The sequence below is a fragment of the Heloderma suspectum genome, chromosome 12, assembly GCF_057233095.1.
Source record: "Heloderma suspectum isolate Gila_16-S chromosome 12, 16-S_ref, whole genome shotgun sequence".
NCBI lineage: Eukaryota > Metazoa > Chordata > Lepidosauria > Squamata > Helodermatidae > Heloderma > Heloderma suspectum.
Genome location: NC_139469.1, coordinates 4,444,503 through 4,456,615, shown reverse-complemented (window position 1 = coordinate 4,456,615; position 12,113 = coordinate 4,444,503). Strand labels below are relative to the sequence as shown.

At 47.3% G+C, this 12,113-nt stretch overlaps 1 protein-coding gene across 1 annotated transcript in view; it reads left to right on the top strand.

Moving 5' to 3' along the window:
* MYO15A (myosin XVA) overlaps positions 1 to 12,113 on the top strand; it is a 118,472-nt gene that overhangs the window by 15,483 nt on the left and 90,876 nt on the right. The window contains exons 11-17 of the mRNA XM_084819182.1: positions 1,599 to 1,702; positions 3,864 to 3,927; positions 4,186 to 4,299; positions 4,939 to 5,100; positions 6,184 to 6,297; positions 7,077 to 7,135; positions 8,399 to 8,522. Coding sequence (XP_084675308.1) covers positions 1,599 to 1,702; positions 3,864 to 3,927; positions 4,186 to 4,299; positions 4,939 to 5,100; positions 6,184 to 6,297; positions 7,077 to 7,135; positions 8,399 to 8,522 — 741 coding nt within the window. The remainder of the gene's footprint in view (positions 1 to 1,598; positions 1,703 to 3,863; positions 3,928 to 4,185; positions 4,300 to 4,938; positions 5,101 to 6,183; positions 6,298 to 7,076; positions 7,136 to 8,398; positions 8,523 to 12,113) is intronic.

Genomic DNA, 12,113 nt, shown 5'->3' with positions numbered 1-12,113 from the left:
ACTGTTCTCAGCCTGTCACATTCTAGTCGCTGTGGTCTCCTCCTGGGCTTTGTTCAGACTTGATTTCTGGCTATGTAAAATATATATATATATGCAACACTAGCATAATAGTTTAGACAGCCAAAATGCTTCCTGAGGCTTTGAAAGACTTCTGTGCCTTTAATTAAAACCCTCCTGTTGGCAGGCCCTGCCCATTTTGAACCTTTCTGTGGGCTGTGGCAGGGGATTAATGATAAATTGCCCCTTAATTGCTGCCAGAATTGCCTCCCTTCTTTGTCCTTACTGTCAGTTTCTGTTCCTATAGGAGAGAGAGGGAAGCCTGAATTGCTTATTTCTTCCCATTATTTGTTTTCTTTTCATTTTAAAATAGTTAAATAGTGCTCTTTTGCTATACAAAAATGAAAAGAACAAAAATAAGGGGAAGCAATCAAGCATTAAAACACACACACACACACACACACCCTTCATCACGGGGAAAGAAACTGACAAATATGGGGCAATTAACAGTGCAACCCTATGCATATCTACTCAGGAATAAGTCCCATTGAGTTCATTGGGGCCTACTCCCAGGTAAGTGTATACAGGATTGCATCCAGGTAATCCAATCCTATACTCATATTTGTGCAGAGGTCAGACAGGCTGTTTAAGCAGCATTGTAATCCCCCAACATTACCCACAGGATGCAATAAAACAGCCAGTACCTGCAAAGGACCTTTGCTGAATGGGAATTGCTTCCCAGTAAACATTATAGGAGGATCTTGGCCATGGGGAAGGGCAAGGCTGGATATTGTAGGGTAGCCTCCCCCAACCTGGTGCCCTCCAAATGTTTTGGGATGCGATGGTTTTTTGTGAACCGCCCAGAGAGCTTCGGCTATTGGGCAGCATAGAAATAAAATGAATAAATAAATAAATAAATAAATCCCAGACCATTGGCCATGCTGGTTGGGGTTCATGGGAGGTGCAGTACAAAGCCATCTGGAGAGCATGAGGTTGGGGTGCTGAACCTCTTTCAGCCAGAGGGCAAATTCCATTTCAGAGAAGCTCTCAGGGGCCGCATTCCAGGGGTGGGCGGGGCCAAATGCAAAGGGGAGGAGCCAAAATCCAAGCATATTTGAGCGTAAAGCTCTTACTTCCAGTAACCCAGCCTTCAGTGAGGCATTTCAGCCCTTTAGAAGAGGGGAAAGAGGAAGAAACCAGGGGACGAGGGCATGGCTACCTGGAGGCCCCTGAAGGGCCAGATTGAGACCCCGCGTCTGAGGTCCTGCACCCCAAGGGTCTTGCTTAAGGAGCACTGAACCAGGCTGGGTCTGGAAAAAGCCACATGACATGCAAACCGGTACAAATCCAGGAGGCGTTTGTCATGGGGGTTGGCAGAGCCAGCCGTCGCCCTCTTGTGCCAACAGGTGCAAATTCCAAGCGCTGGCTTGCCTGCTAACCGGCTGAGTGTTTTGGTCCTGCTTCTGATATCTGTTGTGCCTGTAGCTTGTGTGGTTTGTGTGGTGTGCGTGCTGTGTGTGTGTTTTGAATTATTGCCCTCGCTGCTGCCTGGCCGTGTGTCGTTGTTTGGTTTTGTATTTCACTTTCTCTGGTTGTGTCAGATTCTCGAAGCAACTCCTCTGCTGGAATCCTTCGGAAATGCCAAGACGGTGCGGAACGACAACTCCAGCAGGTTTGGGAAATTTGTGGAAATCTTTCTGGAGGAGTAAGTAACCACACGCCTGCGTCTTTCTGCCGTTTTCGCTCTTCTCCTTCAGCCTGCATGTCTTAATATTCCCATGCAAACCTACCAGAATATTGAGGCCTTCTTCAGAGGCCCTTCTCAGGGACGGAGCGTAACGTAAGAACCCTGCTGGGTCAGACCAAGGTCCATCTAGTCCAGCATTCCGTTCACACCGTGAACAGAATTCTGAGCAGAGGGGAGTGCAGATGAGAGGCGGGGCCTTTTTGGTCGTGGCAACTCACCACTGGAGCTCCCTCCTTCTGCCTTCTACTGTCAGGCTCCCTGTCTGATGATTTTTAGAAAATGGCTAAAAACTCAGCTTCCTCCCTCCTCCACTTCAGCTTTAGTGGGATCCGGTCCACACGGCTGCACTAAATCTCTTGACTGGGTGCAACCCTAATCACACTTACCAGGGAGTAAGCCCCATGGACACAGTGGGGCTCCCTTCTGAGTAAGTGTGCATACAATTGTGCTGTTTTTCTGTTTAAGAGAGCAATCCTACGGCCTCTAGACAGTGTCTAGACGGCCACAGGATATTTTGGTTTCTGAGAACTGAGCTTGGTTCTTAGAAACCATGCTCCCCTCCCCCACCGCCTTGTAGGTGGCATGGTTCTTCCCCATCTCCGTGCTCAGAACCGCAGCACGGAGCGGGCAGAAAAGGGGGCATTCCGAGGGAGGGGAGGGGATGGCAGAAGCAGTGTTACAATGTTTCCTATGCACCATCCGGCCTCCCCCCCACTCCCGCTTCAACACCCCCAGATAGACAGTTAAAAGCGGCTGTCTAGCCAGAAATGCAGGGTGGCCAGAACGCGGAGAAGAGGATCCCGTCCATGCTCCGCCCACTCTGCACTGGATAGTCAGCCGCCTCCAAGTTTGGAGCTGGCCAACTACCCCCATAGGATTGCGCCCCAAGCTTGCGTTGATGGTTTTATGCTGTTGCCAGCTGCCCCACAGATCTTTGTGCGGCTGGATCTATATTCCTGAGTCGGCCTCCCTCAGCCTGGTTGCAGTGGCCAGAATGGTGATGGGGCTTGTATTCCAACACATCTGGAGGGCACCAAGTTGGGGAAGGCTGATTAAAATGGTTCAAATAATAAATAACTCAACAGACACGCTCCCTGCGCCCTGCAAAAATCCTCTTCTCTGTCTCTGTGCTAATTAGTGGTACTGCTTTGGAAGGACCCCCCCCCCCCCGGGGATCTCTGTTCCTTCCAGTACTAATAGACAGGGTTTTTGTGATGCCTCCACTTCAAGATGAGCGTGGCCAAGCGCTGAGCTTATCTTCTGAGACTATGCTCCAGACAGTGCCTCTGCCTTCAGAGGTGAGGCAGAAGGTGACTGTAGAAAGGGCCTTTTTGGTGATGGCTCTCCAGCTGTCAAATGCTCTCCCCAAGGATGTTCAACTGACACCAAATCTCACGTCCCTCCAGTACCAGATGAAAACCTTTTCACTTACCCAGTTCTTTTACCACGTTTATTAGATCTGTTTTAACACCACAACTGTCGTTTTATTTAGTCTTGCCGCTTTTCAACATATTCTGTATTGTGTTCTTTGCCGATTGCACAAAACATAGTTTGCCTTAAACCAGGATCCTGTAGCAGGGCATACGTATGGTTTGCTGCAAATTAAAAGGAGAAGCTTCTAATCTCCCGTGATTGCCTGCAAAGGAGCTGGGGGGAAGGAGAGAAAGGAGCATATGAGCGCAAGATGCGGCGTGGCTCATTCTTGTAAAGACAAGCCATGGTTTGTCATTATGTCAGTGTGGTGTAGTGGTTAGAGTATTGCACTGGGACTGGGGAGATCTGGGTTCTAGTCTCCACTTGGTCATGAAGTTCACTGGGTAGCTTTGGGCCAGTCACTGACTCTCAGCCTAACCTACCTCCCAGGGTTGTTGTAAAGATAAAATAGAGAGGTGGAAGATCATGGGCCCTGGTGATGTATTGCTGGACAGGCTGGGATTCCAAAAGCTTCCTACTTGCTCGTGGAACCTTTAGCAGGAAACCACAGGAAGCTTTCACTGGGGCCCTAGTGACTAGGATCTGTGTCCTAGACTTGTCTCTAGATGTATGATGGGCTGTGCTTATGCGGAGGTGCTGCACTGAAGAAATCCAATGCAATTCCTATCTGTTGTCTCTCCAGCAGTGGGTTGATTTGTGGTGCCATCACCTCACAGTACCTTCTGGAGAAGTCAAGGGTCGTCTTTCAGGTGCGGCTGTGTGCTTCTCTTCTGTTTCTCTCTTCCATGACAAGCAAGGGCTCATCTTAAAAAAAATCGTACAGAATACAATAAATAACACGATTAGGAATACCACCAGGGCCAGACCAACAGTGAGACAAATTATTAACTATTTCATTTGTTTACTATGAGGGGCTGCCAGTTTGGATTTTTTTGTTGCAGGGGCCAAAGCGTTTCTTACTGTTTCTGGTCCTTGTTCATCCTGCCCTTCTCCGTCTCATTATACAGGCCAGAAACGAACGGAACTACCATATCTTCTACGAGATGCTGGCCGGCCTTCCTGCCCAGCAGAAGCGGAAATTCTGCCTTCAAGATGCAGAGACATACTATTACCTGAACCAGGTATAGTCCCGTCCATTGGGATGGGTGAGAAATTTGTTCAGTTCGCATTTCAATGCAAACATACCAAATTTGCATGTCCTGAGCTGAAACATGAGCCAGAATACAGCTTTCTGGCAAAATCTGTATTTCCAAAGTTTGCAATGCAGTTGTTAAAAAAATGGATCAAAAACAGCATACATTTCAAAAAAATGTGCACAGAAATATGTATATTTTTTAAACATGCATTTTAAAAATGCGTATTTTTATTAAAAAATGTGTCCCTTTATTCAATGGGGGGAAATGCAGTCATTTGCAAAAGGGCTCACAAAATGTGTACATTTGCAAAGGTGCACACAAAATCGTGTACATTTGGGAAATTATGTACAAAATGTGTACCAATTTTTGTGCAGACGAAAAAAAACAAATTGCAATCTCATGCAGAACCAGGACAGAATGAACTTAGTACTAGAATGGTGAGAACCTGCATGAAATTAAGTCTGACACATTTGCCCAACCCTACCTGTCCAGGAGGAGTCCATGAAATAAATGGCATCAGATATACACTGGATTTTATCACAAGCAAAGGCCCCAGAGTTTTAGTCGAGATGCCCCGAGCATCTGTCTTCTTGGAGACAAATTCATCCCTTTTGTCCCACCCAGGGAGGTAACTGCGAGATTTCCGGCAAGGTGGATGCGGAGGATTTCCATCGGCTGCTCGATGCCATGGAGATCCTGCATTTCAGCGCCAACGACCAGGACAGCATCTTCCGAATTCTGTCATCCATTCTTCACCTGGGGAACGTCTACTTCGAAAAATATGAGGTAAGCAGCAGTTACTGGGGTGGCGGGGGGAAGAGATGGAAATGTTGGTCGTGCGTGCATAAGGAAGACCCTTTCTGTGGCTTAGGAGACATTTCACAACCGAGCTTCCTGGTCTCCTCAGCCACTCTCCAACCTGGGCCCCTCCAGATCTGTTGGACTACAACACCTATCACCCAGCCAGCATCTTCTGGTGGTGATGATGGGCATTGTAGTCTAACACTTATGGGGGACTCCAGCGTGGGGAAGGCTGCCTCTGGGCATCTGGCATGGCTGCCATCCAGTTTGCTAGGAAAGGGTGCAGAGCAGAGACTTTTCAGTGGTGGGGCCTATTTTATAGAACAAGAAAGCCTACCAAGCTACTTTACCATCTGATTTCTGCCACTCAGTCAGAATTCTTAGTTATGAAGGGCTCAAACCTGAATTGATTTGGCTATTATTGTTTTGATCGGTTTGTATTTATGTTAATATTGTCTGTTTTTTGTTGTAGCCTGTGCACCGTAATTGGTTATTTTTATCTTGTATGCTGCTGTAGACAATTGCTATATGAAAAGTTGCTTATCTATAGGGCTGAACTGAAACAGTGGCTGGGTCACTGAGTGGGTGTTTCATGAAAAATGTCGCCCCTTATGACATGCCTCTCTGCCCCCCAGTTTGGTGACAGCTGAGGGGCCTGAAGAAGCATGAAAAAATCACCCATTCAGAGGGAGGGCAGGAGGCTTCATGAAGTAGTCTCATAGCCAAATCTCACTGGCTGTGACTGTGTTGCCATGAAGTCTTGTCTATGTGATCCCTGATTGGTTGGATCACATAGCCAACAAGAAGAAGAACTTTGTAAAAAAAAAAAAAAATGGTGCCCATACAGCTGCAAAACGGGGGCGGGAGGAGCCAGCAGAAGTGAATCAGTGTGCAAAAACAAAGTTTTTTGGTATGGGGGATCTTTGGGAGATCATTTGGGGTGAACCCCCTTTTTCATGCTGTCAATGTTCCCCCATGAAAATCTGACTCGGCTGCCCTTAGAAATGCCAGTAATAAATCAGGTCACCCAACATCTTGGTGAACATACCTTGACTCGGTGTTTTGCAGACAGATTGCCAGGAAGTGGCTTCGGTAGTGAGTGCCAGGGAGATCCGTGTCGTGGCCGAGCTGCTGCAGATCTCTCCCGAAGGCTTGCAGAAGTCCATCACCTTCAAAGTGACAGTAAGGGGGCAGGGAGCCCCGGCATCCAGCAGCTACGCAGGAATGCATGGGGGAAGTAGGGGTTGGAGGGCAGAGAGGATGGGGTTGTCACACGGAAGAAGGCTGCAACCTGTTCTCCATCATCCAGGACTGTAGGACATGACATAAGGAGCCGAAGTGACAGGGAGGGAGATTTTGGTTGAACATCAGAAAAAACACCCTAGCGGTCCAACAATGGAACCAACTGCCGAGGGAGGTGGCGGGTTCTCTGCCGGTGGAGGTATCCAGCAGAAACTAAGCAGCCTTCTGTCAGGGATGCTTCACGATTCTTGCACTGAGCAGGGGGTTGGACTCAGTGGCCCAAATGGCCCCTTCCAAATCTATGATTCTATGAACGCTTCATCTTCCAAGGAGAAGTCCCAACCCAGAGCCCTTGTGACTCATCCCACAGGGCAGCTGTGCACAGAATCATGGGTCCTCTGTTCGACCCCATACAGCTCCTGAAACTGGGCTTGTCGTGGGATTCAGTTCGATAATTTTAGACACCGGATTTAGTGGCGGATTTTGTGTTCCACACCACCTCCACTTGGCTGTTGGTATTACTTCAAAATGGGGCCAATCAGACCGTTTGGGGACCCACCTGCTCATTCTGCGCAGCGAAGCCCTGGACGTCTGCTCAAAAGCCCTGAGGGCACCACTGGGGCAGGGTGTGTGTGTGGAAATGATATGTTTTGGGACTCAGGGCCTGGCCCAGCCTAGGGAGAGAGGCCAGCTTGTTTCTTTATTTGCTTTCTCAACAGGAGACCATGAGGGAAAAGATTTTCACACCTCTCACTGTCGAAAGTGCGGTAGATGCCAGGTAAAGACAGGGCCTTGGGGCTCGACACTCTTAAGCAGGGAATGTCCACGTGTTGTAGGATGGATGCTTTATCACAGGGGTGGACGGCCCACATCCTGTGAGCAGCCCTCAGCTGCTTCTAGATTGCCATTGAGTAGACCGTGTGGATGGGGAGATGTGTCAGTTGCACGTGAGGGTTAGGGCTAAGCCTTAGGTTAGGGTTAGGGTTAGGGTTAGGGTTAGGGTTGGGAAGACCTGGCTCCTTGGGCAGGAATGCAGGCCTTGGTAAAGCCTATCGTGGCCAGAGAGAGCGAGTGGTCAACCAGGACAGCTGGCCGACTGTCTTTGAGTATGCCATGTGGATGGGGAGAGGCTCGAGTTTCACATGAGGGTTAGGATTAAACCTCGGGTTAGGGTTGGGAAGACCTGGCTCCCTGTGCAGGAACAGGGGTCTTGGTAAAGCCTAGCTTGGCCAGACAGGCTGAGTGGTCAACCAGGACGGCTGGCTGACTGTCTTTGAGTATAGCGTGCAAGCTGCAAAACCAGGAGACACCATCCAAAATTTGCTTGGTTTGCACAAGCCCAGCAAGGAAAATGCTGGGGTTTCCCTTAACAGCACTAGCAAAAGTACTAGCAAAAAAACACACCCTAGGATTTCCCTTGCCAGGGCTAGGGCTGGCAAGGGCAACCCTTCCTTTATCTCCAGTTTTATTTTATTTATTACATTTGTAATCTATCCAATAACTAATGTTCCTCAGTTTCTCCCTGGGGGGTAGGAGAGAAGGGAACTGTTTCCCTTAGTAGCACTGGCGTTAGTAGGGAAAGACCCGTGTTTGTGTGTAGGTGTGTCTTGGGCTGGAAGAGTGTTTGTGTGCTGGAAGGTGTGAATGAATGTTTTTATTTTATTTGTAAAGTTTATATATGAATAACAGGATTCTCAAACAGTGAACAATAAATGAAAAGAATCACAATACAGAATTAAAATGTTTAACGTCTGTTTAAGTCAATAAAATCAGGTCATTCAGGGGATGTGTGTATGTATGTGTGCGTGTGTATGTGTTCTGGCTGGTTGTCAATCAGGGGATGTGTGTATGTGTGCATGGCTGTGCAGCCCCTGGCAGACACCGGATGCGGCCCTCAGGGACAAATAAGCAATCCCTTCTTCTCTCGCAACACCCTCCCCCTGCCTTCTGTGCACCTGTTCTTTCCGAATCCTGGGTCTTTGGCCTTGCCGTCATTTGCTTGTTTCTTCACAGAGGTGGTGCCTTCTCTTCTTCCCCTCAGAGATGCCATTGCCAAGATCCTGTACTCCCTCCTCTTCAACTGGCTCACAGACAGGATTAACAAGCTCATCTACCCCAGGCAGGACACGCTTTCTATTGCTGTCTTGGATATCTATGGCTTTGAGGTGAGGAATAAGGTGGAGGCCTTGCTCAAACGTTCCACCAGTCACAAACGGGCCCTGCACTGGGATAGGGTGCCTGGGTGCCTGGTATATACTCCCTTGAGAAACAGGAGAGGAAGAGGGTAGAACGGTCCCCATAATGGCCTCAGGACAGGCAGAATGGTTCCTGTAATGGTTGCCGTGTCCAAGTGAACAAAGAAAGAGGGAGGGCACCAGAACACCATACAGACTGAAGGAGGGAACCCTCCTGGTGCCTGAACAAAAAACCACTTCAAGTTGGGTGCTTGTGAAGGGGTTTCATTGAAGCCCAACGTGTTCCGGGTTTTAAAAAACCTTTTTCAAGGGCCCTCTACAACAAAAACAAGAAAGATGCATAAATAGCACTCATTAAAATATTCTACAGTCATCAAAACCTTATTTTACGTGATTTCTAATCAAACAAAGCAGTACAAACACGGAATGCGGAAAGGACAAATAGTAAGTAATATTGACACAAATCTAAACTAGCATAGAAATCTTTAACATACAAAACCTTATTAGTAATCTAGTAATTTGGGCCTCCCCTTCATGGATCACTGCCTTGTTGTGGCGAAGGGGCTTGCGTAACTCAGTGAAGCCATAAGCTATGCCGTGCAGGGCCACCCAAGACGGACAGGTCATGGCGGAGAGTTCTGACAAAATGTGGTCCACTGGAGAAGGACATGGCAACCCACTCCAGTATTCTTGCCAAGAAAACCCCATGGAACGTATCACAAGGCTAAAAGAGATGACGCCGGAAGATGAGCCCCTCAGGTCGGAAGGTGTCCAATATGCTACTGGGGAAGAGCAGAGGGTATTTCCAAGTAGCGCCAGAAAGAGTGAAGCAGCTGGGCCAAACCCGAAAGGACACTCAGCTGTGGATGTGTCTGGCGGTGAAAAGAAAATCCGATGCTGTAAAGAACAATATTGTTTAGGAACCTGGAATGTCAGATCAATGAATCAAGGTAAGCTGGAGGTGGTCAAACATGAGATGGCAAGATTGAACATCGACATCTTGGGAATCAGCGAACTCAAATGGACAGGCATGGGCGAATTTAATTCAGGTGACCATCATATCTACTATTGTGGGCAAGAATCCCTTAGAAGAAATGGAGTAGCACTCATAGTCAACAAAAGGGTGGGAAAAGCAGTACTGGGGTACAATCTTAAAAATGATAGAATGATCTCAGTACGAATCCAAGGCAAACCATTCAACATCACAGTAATTCAAGTCTATGCCCCAACCACTGAGGCCGAAGAAGCTGAGGTTGATCGGTTCTATGAAGACCTACAACCCCTTCTAGAACTAACACCAAAAAAAGATGTCCTCTTCATCATAGGGGATTGGAATGCTAAAGTAGGAAGTCAAGAAATCACCGGGATAACAGGCAGGCATGGCCTTGGTGTACAAAATGAAGCAGGACAAAAGCTAATAGAGTTTTGTCAAGAGAACATGCTGATCATAGCAAACACTCTTTTCCAACAGCACAAGAGGCGACTCTACACATGGACGTCACCAGATGGTCAATATCGAAATCAGATTGATTATGTCCTTTGCAGCCAAAGATGGAGAAGCTCCATACAGTCAGTAAAAACAAGACCTGGAGCTGACTGTGGCTCAGATCATGAGCTGCTTCTTGCAAAAGTTCGGCTTAAATTGAAGAACGTCGGGAAAACCACTAAACCGTTCAGGTATGACCTAAATCATATCCCTGATGAATATACAGTGGAGGTGAGGAATAGATTTCAGGGATTAGACCTGATAGACAGAGTGCCTGAGGAACTATGGACGGAGGTCCGTAACATTGTTCAGGAGGCAGCAACTCAATCCATCCCAAAGAAAAACAAATGCAAGAAAGCCAAGTGGCTGTCTGAGGAGGCTTTACAAGTCGCTGAGGAAAGAAGGTAAGCGAAAAGCAAGGGAGAAAGGGGAAGATATACCCAACTGAATGCATAGTTCCAGAGAATAGCAAGGAGAGACAAGAAGGCCTTCTTAAATGAACAATGCAAAGAAATCGAGGAAAACAACAGAATAGGAAAGACTAGAGATCTCTTCAAGAAAATTGGAGATCTCAAGGGAACGTTTTGTGCAAAGATGGGCATGATAAAGGACAAAGAAGGCAGGGACCTAACAGAAGCAGATGAGATTAAGAAGAGGTGGCAAGAATACACAGAAGAACTATACAGGAAAGATCTGAATGTCCCTGATAGCCATGATAGTGCGCTCACTGAACTTGAGCCGGACATCCTAGAGAGTGAAGTCAAGTGGGCCTTAGGAAGCATTAGTAACAACAAAGCTAGCGGAGATGACAGTATTCCAGCCGAGCTATTTAAAATCCTAAAAGATGATGCTGTTAAAGTGCTGCATTCAATATGCCAACAAATCTGGAACACTCAACAGTGGCCACAAGACTGGAAAAGGTCAGTTTACATTCCAATTCCAAAGAAGGGCAACGCCAAAGAGTGTTCAAACTAGCGCACAATTGCGCTCATTTCACATGCCAGCAAGGTGATGCTCAAAATCCTACAAGCTAGGCTTCAGCAGTATGCGAACCGAGAACTACCGGAAGTACAAGCTGGGTTTAGAAGAGGCAGAGGAACTAGAGATCAAATCGCCAACATTCGCTGCATCATGGAGAAAGCAAGAGAATTCCAGAAAAACATCTATTTCTGCTTCACTGACTACGCTAAAGCCTTTGATTGTGTGGATCACAACAAACTGTGGCAAATTCTTAAAGAGATGGGGGTACCAGACCACCTTACCTGTCTCCTGAGAAACCTGTACGAGGGTCAAGAAGCAACAGTAAGAACCAGAGATGGAACAACCGATTGGTTCAAAATTGGGAAAGGAGTACGACAAGGCTGCATATTGTCACCCTGCTTATTTAACTTATATGCAGAGTACATCATGAGAAATGCCAGGTTGGATGAATCAGAGGTCGGAATTAAGATTGCCGGGAGAATTATCAACAACCTCCGATATGCAGACGATACCACCCTAATGGCAGAAAGCGAAGAGGATCTCAAGAGCTTCTTGTTGAGGGTGAAAGAGGAGAGTGCAAAAGCTGGTTTGAAACTCAACATTAAAAAAACTAAGATCATGTCATCTGGCCCTATCACTTCCTGGCATATAGAAGGGGAAGAAATGGAAGCAGTGACAGATTTTACTTTCTTGGGCTCCAAGATCACCGCAGATGGTGACTGTAGCCATGAAATTAAAAGACGCTTGCTCCTTGGGAGGAAAGCTATGGCAAACCTAGACAGCATAGTAAGAAGCGGAGACATCACCTTGCCGACAAAGGTCCGTCTAATCAAAGCTATGGTTTTCCCAGTAGTAATGTATGGCTGTGAGAGCTGGACTATAAGGAAGGCTGAGCGCCGAAGAATTGATGCTTTCGAACTGTGGTGCTGGAGAAGACTCTTACGAGTCCCCTGGACTGCAAGGAGGTCAAATCAGTCCATCCTAAAGGAAATCAACCCTGACTGCTCATTGGAAGGACAGATAATGAAGCTGAAGCTCCAATATTTTGGCCACCTAATGCGAAGAGAAAACTCCCTGGAAAAGACCCTGATGCT